Source organism: Lissotriton vulgaris, chromosome 2_1 (assembly GCF_964263255.1).
Source record: "Lissotriton vulgaris chromosome 2_1, aLisVul1.2, whole genome shotgun sequence".
Taxonomy (NCBI): Eukaryota; Metazoa; Chordata; class Amphibia; order Caudata; family Salamandridae; genus Lissotriton; species Lissotriton vulgaris.
Window position 1 is genome coordinate 1,023,623,480 of NC_141687.1, and position 13,699 is coordinate 1,023,637,178.

At 40.8% G+C, this 13,699-nt stretch overlaps 1 protein-coding gene across 16 annotated transcripts in view; it reads left to right on the forward strand.

Moving 5' to 3' along the window:
* The window catches only part of RBMS1 (RNA binding motif single stranded interacting protein 1), a 690,694-nt gene that overhangs the window by 526,865 nt on the left and 150,130 nt on the right, over nt 1-13,699 (forward strand). For all 16 annotated transcript variants that reach the window (XR_015308444.1, XR_015308445.1, XM_086956624.1 and 13 more), the window contains exon 3: nt 13,568-13,626. Coding sequence is in view for 14 of the 16 variants with exons in the window: in XM_086956624.1 (XP_086812750.1) it covers nt 13,568-13,626 (59 nt within the window). In the remaining 2 variants the exon portion in view is untranslated. The remainder of the gene's footprint in view (nt 1-13,567; nt 13,627-13,699) is intronic.

Here is a 13,699-nt window from a genome sequence, read left to right on the forward strand (position 1 = left end):
ACATTGGACTACATTTGGGTTACATTTTGGCATTTTGGCATATATATATATAGCCCAATGTAGCACAATATATATTTTATCAAAGTTAATTTTCGTAAAAACCACTTAAGAATAGGGCTACCAGTCCCTACAATTTTTCCCATTTTTTATTTTTTTTTATTTTTTGCTTTGGAGCGCTCCCGGTGCGCTTCCCGGGGAGCGCCCCGAAAAGCGTACTTTTATAAAGCGCCCCCGGGCGCGCTCCGAGGAGCGTCCCGTAAGCGCCAATATCGCGAACGAAAACATGATCATGACGTATCGCGTAGCCGCGTCCGCGTGATACGCACGGCGTAAGCGCTCCCGGAAGTACTCGAGCGAATACGATCGCGCAACGTAAACATCCGACGCGCTTACGCTACGCGACCCGAAGCGCCCCCGGGCGCGCCCGGGGGCGCGTAGCGTAAGCGCGTCGGGTCATTTGACCTGAAAATAACACTTTTCATTGGTTCATAACAGTTTTAGTTTCATAATGATGAAGCCCCTGGTCTTGTGACCTGAAAATAACACTTCTCATTGGTTCAGGACAGTTTTTGTTCTAAATGATGAAAGACCCCACCTTTTTTCCTTATTCTGACTTTGTCCTTTGACTGAGGAAGACCTGTTTGTACATCTCTGTACCTTTTTGATATTAATAATGGCTTCAGTAGCAGCAGCAGCTGGAGCATCTGCCCCACCACCACCACCACAACCACCAAGAGGACCACCTCAAGATTATATTGGTGGTCAAGAACAGGAGGATGAGGAAGAGGAAGAGGAGGAGGGGAGGAGAAGATGGCTGCCTGAAGAAAATACCCCATACAAACCCAAGCCACACATTGTATGGGAGTTTTTTTCAATCCCAGAGGGCAAGAAAAAAGTGAATGCGCCCAAGGTAACTTGCCTAATCTGCAATGAGGAACTTTCACGGGGCAACCCAAACAAAAAATATTCATTTGGTAACTATACCATGATTCGTCATATGACCAGAAAGCACCCAAACAACTACTCTCGTGCTGAGGGAACTGGCCAGTAACCTCCCCCAGTCGTCAAGGACCACCTCCCAAACAAACCAACCCACTTCATCGGGACCAGAAACATCCGAGATGATGCCTTGCATTCAGCCAAGATTTGCTGATTTTAAAATCACTTGTTCTGCATGTGGCAAGCTTATCGCCCATGGTGAAAAAAGCGTTAAGCTCATCGTCCTTGCAGGTGATAATCACAAGTGCCCCAAAAAGAAGTAATTTTTGGGGTTTTTTATTTTTTTGCTCCAGTTGAGCCAGTTTCAATTCCCTTTTTTTGTTTCTCCCCCTAAAAAAATACAAAAAAAATATAAAACTTTTGAAAAGCCAAAAAAAGTTCAAAATTCAAAAAACACAAAAAAAATATAAAACAACAAAAAGAAGAAAAAAAAAAGTTCTTTTTAGAACTACCTCCAATTTCTAAATAAAAACTTCCTTTTTTAAAAACTCTGTCATCTTTTTCCCTCATTTTACGCTCCCCGGTGCGCTCCCCGGTGCGCGTACCAGGCGCTCCCCCCGCGAAAAATGCAAAAAAAACCTAGGGGGTCAGGGGGGGTCTACCCTACCCCCTTATGGTCAATTCCCCCCTTTGTTTTTGCCACCTCTTATGACTAGATTTTACCGATAGACAAGATGGCGGCCGCTCCGGACTGTTTAGAATGTTTACAGACAACTGAGAGCCAATCAGCTTTCTGCGCGCAAGTCGCGTGTCGCGCCGGGAGCGCTCACCGGTGCGCGCACCGGAGAGCGCCTATAGATATATATATTTTTTTGAACGTTAATTTCTCAAAATCCACTGAAGCACATATCTTGAGACATAGCAAAGGCACATCGGGCTACCAGTCCCTACAATTTTGCCAAGTTTGGTGGAAATCCATTCAGCCGTTCGGGCTAAAAGTGAAATCGACCGCCCTATGGAAATTAACATGGGGAAAACGCGTTTTGGGACCCCCCTTTTATCTCGCCCCCCGCTTGACGTATCCCCCCCAAACTTTCAGGGAAGGACCGGAACGCCGCGAGGCCATTTTCAGGAAATTTTCAGGCAGATTCGTCAACCGGCGCCAAAGTTATTCCAAATAGAATTTTGAGATTTAACATTGAAAAAAATCCTAACTATAACTACCTACTGGCGAGCGCCAGTAGGTATATATATATATATATATATATATATATATATATATATATATATATATATATATATATATATATATATATATATGTATATGTGTGTGTGTGTATATACATACAGAGATGAGAACATACACAGTGAGCGAGTTTGGATGTGTTTTATTGCTGCACTGGCAGGTTTTAGTGAAGGTAGCCGGATAAGGTTACGAGGAGTTTGTTTTTACAGTTTAAAAGCACTGGAGGCTGAGAAGATGGCTTGGTGTGTAACATTGGTACTGGCGTGTACTTGATACGCGCCTCTTCAGGTTGCCTATAAAAGGATTTGAGAACTGGTGAGACATGATTGTCTGCTCCTTCCCTTCACCGTGAGAAATGTGGGATTCTGAGCTTCGTATCATGCCAATGTGGGGTTTGTGGACCTGTGATGTACATACATGACATATATATGCTCTTTTTTAGCAATAAAATTGTGCCTATAAGGCATTGTTTTAATTTTAATCTCTCCACTTTATGCATCTGTAAATATTTTTGTGGGCTCATAACAGTACAGTTTTAGCGTTAAACCCTGTTAAATGATTTAAGAGATTATAATTCACAATAGTTAATACTCACGGGTTTTGAAAAAGTTCAAAATAGGTTTTGACTCTTGTAAATTGTGCAGTTTTAACCAAAAAGCAATTTTTAAGCTTTAACAATTCCTTTTACAGGTGGATTTTAAAAGTGGAGAGTAAACAACATAGGGCTTAAATCTTACTTAGAGCCTGGGCAGTGTGTGTTTGAGGGATCACGAAAGCCCCCATGATAACCATTACAAAAGGGCCATTTCAGAAATGCATTTTTAGGTCTCGCCTACCCAACAGCTTTCATCTTTCTGTTGATGAATACCTTTTGGGCACCATGCTGAAAACTAAACTTACTTTGCTTGCTTCTTTTTTCATGGTTTGCCTCCCCTACTTGTGATAGTTACTTTCCTGGCATATAGCCTCTTACCCATCCTTTTGATTGTGCTAACTTGCATCCTTTCACCGCTCACATTTATGGAACTACTTTTTTGAGCACTTCATAAGATTAAATGTGTTTTCAGGATCTCTTCCAAGCATGCAGTTTCCTTCCCACCAAATCCCGGAGTTTTAGAAATTATTCTCTTACCCGTCCCTTCTGTAGCTCTAACCATCTGTTGCTCCCTCCGTTGTTTCTCTCCCACTCTTGTTGCTCCCCAACCCTTGCAATCATAAAAACATTCTATATATTTTTGGACGGCCGGGCTGCAGCTATTTGCTGTCGGTCCATTCAACGTAAAAAAAAGAATATGCAATTTTTAGGCTAGCCTAGTGCATCGCGCATGCGCTGCTCTAGGAGAGAAGCTCTTGGAATCACTCCAGCTTTTCTGAAAACTCTGCATGTGTTTCGATTTTCCACACATATTGGCCTTTGCGTGTAGCTTTCATAAATAAAAGCTCTCAGTTGGCCAAAGGCGGGTGCATGTCCCACCTTTTCCATTAATTATTTCTCCCCACGACATCCAGCTTGCGGGAGCGAGCAGGGACGTGCCTGGTGCCATCTGTTTTGGATCATGTTACAGTAGCTTCCACTTTCGCGGCCACGCTTGTCTCAAATGCTTTTGTTCCTACCTTGCTGCAGTGTGTTTGGGGTTTGTACAGTGTGCGCTGCCCTGATCCGCATGCCGTTGAAATTACTTTGGCAGTTCTTAATTGGTAATTATCAGTCACTTTCGCAGTCTGCATTCTAGTGCTCAGTCTGTTTTTTGTGCACTCTGGAGTAGTGATCAGTCACTCCCGCTGCTTGTGCCGCGTGCATGAATGATGTGACACTCTCTTACTAATCCTTCATGCAATCTGTAGTGCTCACCAGTTACTTGTGCTCAGTTTCCTTTGATCAGTCAGCAGTAATAAGCGGTCAGTCTCACTCCCTTCCATTTGCGGTCAATCTTACTCCGTCCTTAATCACTCTGCAGTACTAACCATCCAGTGATCCCTGTTCGTCATCTGGTCTGCGGCTGTGATAGGTCAGTCGTGCTCTCCTCTGTCCATGCTCGGTAATGATGCTGAAGCTTCTCCTATCCTTGCCTATATTACTACTCCGCTTATGTTACTCCTTTCCCTTCCTCATAAAATCTCGAGTCTTCATCATCTGACATCCTTTCCTCCCCCTTCGCTCTCCCTGTCACTCATATTTTCTATTTCTTAAGAAGTTCAATGGTTCCCTGCTGGATCTTGAAACCACAGTGAAAATTGTCGTTGGATATGGGGGGTTTAGGCAAATCAGGACAGGACATTGCTTCTGAAAGGCCGACGGGCTGAGGCAGAGCAAGTCAGAGTTCGGGGTTTTGAGATAATTATTATTTTTAGATCTTGATATTCTGACTATTTACAGTGTGTAATATGGTGCTTTGATTTTGTAACTGCCAGTGCTTTTTATTTTGAGCCGGTGGATTCCTGGATCACCACAGCATTTAAATAACAACACTGCCACTTGTACAGCAAACTGGACCTACAAATATTGGAATTCTTTTTATGAGCATAACTTAAGGGCCTATTATTTTCTGGTACTAAAGTGGAGACTAAGTGATTTGCCCAGGATCACAGGTTGTTGGGCTAATGCCAAAACTCAAACTTTGTTCCCTAGCTCTGAAGTTGGCACCTTTCAGTGCTATGTTATAGCTTTTCCCTAATGGCAATTGCCTCTCCTAATCTGTTAATTTTTCTATAGTAGTGCTTAATGTGAGCTGGTGCTTTCCGGAACTCACCACAGCACTTAATTATAAACACTGGCACTTATAGTATTAACTGGACCCAGCGTTTTTGGAGTGCTTTTTATAAGCATTACTTAACCCTTTTAGTGCTGCGAACGTTTGGCGGACGTCGCGTGCACTACCTCGCTAGTGCTGCGCACGTCCGCTGAGCGTTCCGATCACGTTCGCGCAATGGAACGTCTGCACTGGGGCGGAATTTGCGGTGCGTTTAACGGGTTAAGGACATATTACTTTATGGAACAAACATTGTTCTTTTTATAAATACTACTTAAGGGCATAAGAATTTTTGGTACACACATGGAAATTAAGTGATTGGCCCAGGATCATGTTAATCTGATGCCAAAACTTGAACTTTGTCCCTCAGCTCTAAAGTCGACATCTTTGCCTATTACATGATAGTTTTCCCCAATGACATTTGCTTCTCCTAATCTGTTCCTTTTTTCCATTTTTTTATACTAGTGCTAATTTGAGCCGGTGTTTTCCTGCACTCCCACCGCATTTAATTGTCAACACCAGCGCTTACAGTACAAACTGGACCCAAAGGTTTTGGAGTGCTTTTTATAAGCACCATTTAAAGATATATTAAAACGCACAAGTAAAACTCATTTCTGCTATATTTTTTATTTATAAACTGCGATGTTGTTGTTGTGCGCAATGTTTTACAGGCTCTTTGGCTTTTATAACACGTACAAGTAAAACGCATTTCTGATATAGCTTTTATTTATAGACTGCGATGCTGTTGTGCGTCTCGTTTAATATGCTTTTTTCATTTTGTAACCTACAGTGCCTAATTTAAGCTGGTGGTTTCCGTGACTCACCAAGGCACTTAATTATTCATACCGACGCTTATAGAACAAACCTAACCTACAATACTTTAGTTGTATATTTTTTTTAGGTTGTATATAAGGTGCCAGAAATGGTTATAACACTTTTTTTTAAATTATAACATAACTTTTAAGCATGCTGCACAACATTCACAATACTATACAACACATATTAAAAACGTTAACAAAGCCTATAGCTCTGTCAAGACACTTATAACGCCCCAAAGGCGAGACCTATTGGCTATGCCAATGCTTGTTTTATTTGCTGATCCAATTGGCGTCCATTATCTTAGGTCCAATATTTAGAAAAGAAAATGGCGCCCACGCCAATCAAATGGCACATGGTTGGTGATGCATGTATGCTTGCAGGTGCACACTTCATCCTGCCGAATGATGCTGCGTCAGTAGCATCACAACACTTATGATGTGTTGTGTGCATCACGCCATGATGCCTTTTTTAAAATGTTGTTATGGCTGCTGTCCAGCATAGCCAGAAAGCATAGACAAAGGTTAGGCCTGTTGGCTTAACCAATGTTTTGTTTAACTGTATCGCTCTGTTTAGAGTGATGTGTAGCTAAAATGTAAGATATTTTGTCCAATCTGATAATACTAAACCTAATTTAAAAATTGTGTGTATATTCGGCCATATTCAACTACTTTATACACATCCTCCAGCCCTCAAAACATTTGAAACTGTAAAGTAAGGAAGGTGACAACAGCTGCAGAGTGTCCAATTTTCAAAATGAGTTGTATTTGTTCGCTTGGTGCCTTCCACTTAATACACTGCCCTCGTGTCAGATCAAAACAATCAAATTAGTATTACCATTTTCTGCATAGAGTGGTTATAGAAGGCAATTTTGTTTCAGGCAAACAAAGGCCAGTGTTTAAAACTGACAGGCTTTTGTTTGTTGTACATTACGGGTAAATTGAGCTGTCGCTCTAGCAATGCATCTCAAAACCTATTGCTCCATCCGTGTAAGGAAAATAGATTTAAGTCCATAATAGAACTGCGTTGCTGTTTTAGTTATTTGCAACGACTCATTTTTGCTGTTCTTAATCAATGTGATTTTGATGCTCATCAGGGCTTGAATTATACATGAAATTGAACAGCACAGTGCTCCCTGGTTGTTAATTTTTGAGAGTGTGTGTCTGCAGCACAGACTGCCTGTCTCCAAATGCACTGCAAAATCAATCCAGCAAGCCATATCCCCTAAAGTGACAGGATGCCGAGTGCTCTGCTTCGGAGGACAGTAAATTGCATTATGGACCCCATTGTTAGTTTGCATGCAGACTGTGTTTTAGATTTCAAAAATGAAGGCCCAGCTGTTTCTATGATATGGTTTCAAAATCACAAACTACAATACTGTTTGGTCCAAGCCAAGCCTTGTGTAATCGCATGCTTGTTAGATGATTTAGCATGCATTAGTACAACACTGAAAGCATTATGTGTATTGGTACCAACATAGCACTGTTCACACACCTGAAGTGCTTTGTGTGTGGTCCAAAACAATTATTTGCATAGCGCTTCATACACTTGGCGTGGTTGTGGCTAGAAGAGGTGGTACGTTGTGGATAGTACCATTGTGCATGAGCCTGGGATGTGTTGACGAGTATGTGTATTATTACATTCTAAAAGTGCATCTTGCAGGAACCCATTTAATATTTACTTTTTTAATGTTTTGCATTGCAGCCTTTTGCTGTACAACACATTTCAGGGCCTATGTCTGAACTAGTTTAATAACCCAGACTGATCATTCGCTGGTGCCACTAGCTGCCACAGGATGTCAGAAACCTGTAATCTTTTTCCTTTGCGGTGTTCATTGTAGCACAAACGATTGCATAATACGTCACATCCCATTTCCTGTATTTCTTGTAAATGCTTTGTTATCCTGAAATGTAGATGCAGACTGACTGTCAAGACTGGATTGTGCACTGTGTATGTCAATCGTGCAAACGAAGGTCCTAGAAAGACATGGTTGGTGGTATTGTAACTTTTTTGTAGGGAAGGTAATTATTGGAAGAATTTAACAAAGTTACGTGCATTATATGTATTTGCCACAAGGTATGGCCTCACTTGTAATTTTCACAGTATATTAGGCAAAGTCACAAAAGCTACAGGCAGGGGACTAGTTTCAGGAGAACATTTTGTGCGACTGCGGTTTTGATGTTCTTGTGAGACATTTTATGCTTGAACCAGTATCCCAGGGGCAAATTATGTTCAAAATGTCTCACCTGCAAAGTGGCAAATTTCACAACATTAATGTAATGCAAAATACATACATTTCACAAGAGTTTGCCAGCATAATGTAAACTTCACATGGGTGTGACCCACTCGCAAAGATGCACTGGATTTAATCCTTATGAAGTAATACTTTCTACTTGTGGGTAATAAATGCTTTTCCACCGTGTGTTTTTTAGGCCCAACAACCCAGATTTAAAGATTCGCCATGTCTGGGTATTGCACTCTTTGCATGGATGAAAATGCAAATTGCATTTGCTCCCCAAGTAGAAAGCGTTCTTCTTGGTCAATAAACAGGAATGGGCACTTTGATAAGTTGGTCGCCTGCTTAGTTCTCCTGAGAAGTTTTCATATGAACAGTATAGTGTCCTGTGTTATTCTGGTGTGAAATGGCATGCTTGGATGCGTTTTCATGCCCTCACTTTAATGTCATGTTTTTCTGCCTTGGATGCGGTTTTTTTGTAACCAGAGGTACGTCAAACATTCTACAAAATGAATTGGTAATACGCGCTAATGTCCGTTTGGAATTTCCAAGGAGCTATTCACCAACATGCCTTTGCATTTTTGGTGTCCAAGGTTGTACTTTGAAACAGAAGTGATTTTTTTTTTAGGCTAAACACTTAATTATGCAAGACAGAAACAATACCCATGTTGAAAATTCCCTTCAACAGTACCACGCAGCATTCTGTAGGTCATAATTAGAAATAGTTATTTCATTTTTGCTATTGTGCGTGACTTTCTTCTGTTAGCAGTGCACTTACTAGCCTGGTTGCTAGATACCCCACATGGGTTAAATGGCAGCGGTGCAATTGTACACTAAGACACCTTGAAGTAATCTCGTAATTTCGATGGGACCAGTTACCGGAGTTACTAGCTCCATTGAACTGCAAAATTCATAGGAACACTGTGGATTTGTGTGTTACACCCAGAAATGTTGCCTTCTAAAAGCAGCTGAAATGTCCCGATTTAACTCTGGGGCAAAATGAGGAATTAACCAGGGAATTGGACTGGGATTTGTCAGATCCCTGGTAATTCCCCATTTCTCAGGGTTTCACTTATGATGCCTGGTTAATCCGCAGCCTCTGAGATAACAGTATACTGTTCTCACTAACTCCAGGGGAATACAATTACCTCCACCAATTCCTGGCCGGTTGTGATGGAACCATAGTGTTATACCATTGATAATGAGAAGGGTGGCGTCATGGTTCAGTAACACTAACTTGCTGATTTTAGAGCAGGCGTACATTTAAAAATGATTTTAAAATTGTCCAAGTGAAATGGCTATTTGCATATCGCCATATTGTTTCTGCTCCATGGCTGACAGTGGTATGGATCTCTGCATACATTTGCATATTTTGACTTGGGAAGCCAGGGTTTCCCAAGCCTTTCCGCAGGCTGGTTTTGCAATCTCCCAGCAATTATTGTGATGCTGTGCCTGGATGCAGACCAGATGACGTATGCATGAAATAATGAATATGCAATTAGGAAAAAACATGAGTGGGAACGAAATAAGAAAATACTTAAGAGACGAACAATGAAGACGATGCATGCCATCAGATTCAATTCCCCATGGCCCGAATGGGATTACGAAATGCCTGAATATTTGAATAAATCAGTTAGAAAAATAACCAAGTTATCAAGCATATGTGATTTATACACCTTCGTTGTCTGGAGGCTAAAGAATAGTTACTTAGAGTGATGGTATCAGGATGCCTTTGAGGAGAGTCAAGGATGTTTCAAAGACATTGAAGAAGTTTTGAGGTGTATGATTGAGCTTGAGCCAGAACAGGTAAATAGAAGGTACACTAAATTGTGCTCAGTTGAGGAACGTGGTGAGGTTAGCTGCTGTATAGTATTGCATTCAGTTAGAGGAAAACGGGGATTGAGTTCTATGGATTTTATGAAATAGGCAAGTTTGTTTCAACTCGATATCTCGTTGTAATGACTTGATCATAATACATTGCTGTGGCAAAGTATCAAAATCCATTACAAAAGTTTTCAATAGGTTATAACGAAGACATTACAAAATTGCTTAATTGTTCGCTCTTAATTTTGTAATATTTCATTAAAAATTTGCTAAACTTTTCTTTAAGTAGGAATTGTTTTGCTGGTACCTTGTGAGATTTCTTTTCCACAGGGATGCCTTGCCTAATTAAAAAAAAAAAAATCCCTATGCTGGCCTGTAGACATATTCACTTGAAAATTAATACACTTCAGTGCCAGGGTTTGTCCTCAAGTCACTTGACGTTTGCATGTTCTCGCTTTTATAGCCCCTCCCCTTCCTTCTCTCTTTTTCGTTTGAGCCTGAGGCTGCTCCCAAGCTATTGCTACTAGGGTTCTTGTTTATCGATCTTTTCTTCGGAGTGCACAGCTTCTACAGTTCATCTTGTTTATGGATGTATCCACTGACCAGATGAATGCCAAATTTTGTAGTGACATGTCCGCCACATTCGCTTGGTATAGCATTTAATCATTTTACACAATACTTTTCCGGGATGGAGTCCCGCTACTGTTTTTGTTTTAAAGCTACCTGGATGGGTGAGTAGATGAATGTAAGAAATAGTGGTAGGATGAATGCATGCATGGGTACAAGAATGAGAGATAGAGGGCACCTATAATGAAGCATTGAGAACATCCAACTCACCAGTAACTGAGAAGCACTTTCAATTAAAAACCAGACCTATTGGCTTTGCCAATGCTTGTCTTTAATTGGGATACATTTTCTAAATATGGATGGTGTATCTGGGAACGCTGAAAGTGCTGGGCAGATTTGTTGTTTGAACCCCAACACCATATCGAAACCAACATCAGTCGCTGTGACTGCTTAAACATTATGTTTTACTTGTGCTAGTATTCTTTCATTCTTTCCAGAACAGTAAAGCCTCTAGTAGTAAATAATACCTTTTGAGACGTATATTTTTATTAACCATAGTCCAATATTTGCATGTGATAATTGTCCTAGATTTCAGAAAACGACCCGAGTACGCAAAAAGCTGATGTTATTTAAGATGCATTTTGGAGACTTCTGCTTCCCATGGAAAAAGTGAAAAAACACAGGATTGAGCCAAGCAAGAAATGATTAGGCAAGCTGGCCTGCCTGCATCAGCGTTTTATCATCTGTGGGAATGGGTTAACGAGTCACACGCTTGATGCGTTAATGAATCATGTGCTAGATTTCACCACAGCCTAGTGGCGCATCACAGACATCCTCCTCGTTGTTTTATGGTGGCTGAAGACGTGCTTTTAAATTAGAATATTGTGTTTTTAAATTTTTTTTAATCTAGCCATTGAACCTTCTGCCAGCGAAGTTTTTATGTTAAAGTAAGAAGAGCTTTGAAAATGTATTTGTCTTGAAATGGGGCTCTGGGAAGTTTTTAACAGTTGCTTTGCTTGTATTGCAGAAAATAACATGATCTACTCCCTAAAACATTTAGTAGCCGGTTGACTGGTAGCCTTTTTTATTAAGAGTGAATATGAAAACATGTTCCTATATATCCTGGCTCATAATTTTGGATACAATGCCTCTATTTTAGGATATCATCCCATAAAGACCTTTCCCCTTGCAAGCCTGGAACTAGTTTCAACTGCACATTGCATGTTGCATTTTAACAATACTTTCAATCCGCTGATTCATCATGCCATGCAAGCGCCTGTGTACTCCCAGAAATTGAAGTGCTTTCCATGATGGTACTTATCACATTTTTTACTGGTTGGCATTCTATTCTAATAGTGTGCTTGGCATGAGAAATAGCTGTTACACGGAAGACCGAATGTTTCTTGTAGTAATGTTAGTTCTCATTGTATGTTTTTCTCCATCGATTCATGCACCCATCAATGCCCATGCGTGTCTGAATTTAAGATGATTCGGCTTGGTAACCTCTCTTGCAATGGTGAACATTGAGATGCAGCTCAATGCTAGCCTTGCTTGATGTCTGCGCACAGGGTCATACAGATGTTCTTAAAAGACTCCATAACATACAGGTCAGAATCCTAAATAAACAGGGGAGGCTTCTTGGCCTCCTCTGGTGTGTATTTCATGATTAGGCAGATTATACAATTAGCTGGGGCCCAGCAATGCCCACTGGACCACCCTTGTACTGCAGCAATAGCCTAACTTCCCCAGGTTTGCTGTTAATTGCATACTGGTGAATTCTTTTGTAAAGCCAGTAGTCAGCATTTACCAGGGCTACAACACCTGGAATCCACTAGTATGCAGCACGCATTTCGGTTTAATTTGTTGTTCTGGCTCCAATTCCTTGGTCAAAAAGAAAAGCGATTTGCTGCAGCCACTACAGCAGAGTTTACATGCAAAGTACTTGGAGGAGGGGGGGAGGGGGATGCTAGAGATCCCCTACGTCCTATCTTTGATTGTATCCTTGTCCAAACAGGTGCGCACTTCAAAGCACCAGTGATTGGCCCCCACTTGATATCGTAAGACAGCTGTTCTTAACTTTATACTTCTGTGGATCCCCACTCAAATCATTGCTGGAATCTGGGGGCTCCCCACTGAGTCCTTATTAGAAGCTGAGGACCCCCGTCCAAGCAATTTCTCTGATTGTACAAAAATAAGCATACACCAAATAAATGCTCAAATATTGAAATATTTTGTGCAATTCACAATCTAATATAATTTATTTTTCACATTTTCGATGTTACTTCTTTATTTGTCTATCCTTTATAAATTTCAATTGATTAATTTCAATATTATTTAAATGTAAATGAGTCGAGGAGCCCTTACTTGGACTCACAGATCCCCAAGGGTCCTAGAACCACAGTTTAAGAACCACTGCCTTAAGAGATTCAATCCACCAACAATCGTTGGGGCTGTGGACATGTTTGTGTTGTTGCTTTAGGAAGAGAGCCATCTTGTTGGCTGCTGTTCACTCTAAGCAGTGGAACACATGGGTTCTGTTTCTAATGCCAAGGGACCACCGCTTTACCCATTCGCAACAGTCAGCAGGATAAATGAGTCCCCTAGATGCGTTACAACTTCCTAAGTTGTCCAAGTCATATCTATTCACCAATTGACATTAATCACAGATCTTTTGAGCAAGGGTGCAGGTCTTTCCCATGGTGAAAGCAACAAGCCAAACACTAAGGTTGCATCTTCTCCCAAGAAAGAGTGAGTTCGCTCAAAAAGAATGAGATAGTGGTGAAGTAAAAATCCAGAATGGTAGAGGGCTATTATTACAATCTCATCTATGTAGTCTTTGCTGAGAATAAAGTGAGTGCTTGATCGTTTGGCGTTGCTACCATCACCATTATTCTCCCACCACAATGCATGGGGCAGATTACCCTACTTGTATTATGGGAAAAAGTCCCTCTATAGAGTGTAAGCTCTTGCCCCACTAAGAACTTCTTATGCAAGAAAAAGAATGGTGGAGAGGAAGGGAAACTAATTAGGACTATTTCTGTATTTTGTAAAAAGCATGGCATTCCCAGGCATGCCCACGAGGAGCATGTGGATACTGTGGAATGAAGTTACTGTGGCATCTACTTGGAACATTCTGAAATGTGTGTAATCTTTATGTCCGAATTCTAACGTTTTTCATTGTTTTCATAGGTACGGCAAAATAGTTTCAACAAAAGCTATATTGGATAAAACGACAAATAAGTGCAAAGGTATGTTTTATTTAATTTTTTCAATGGTTATATGTTCTGACCTGTTGGATATAAAGAGCTTTAAAGTATAAGA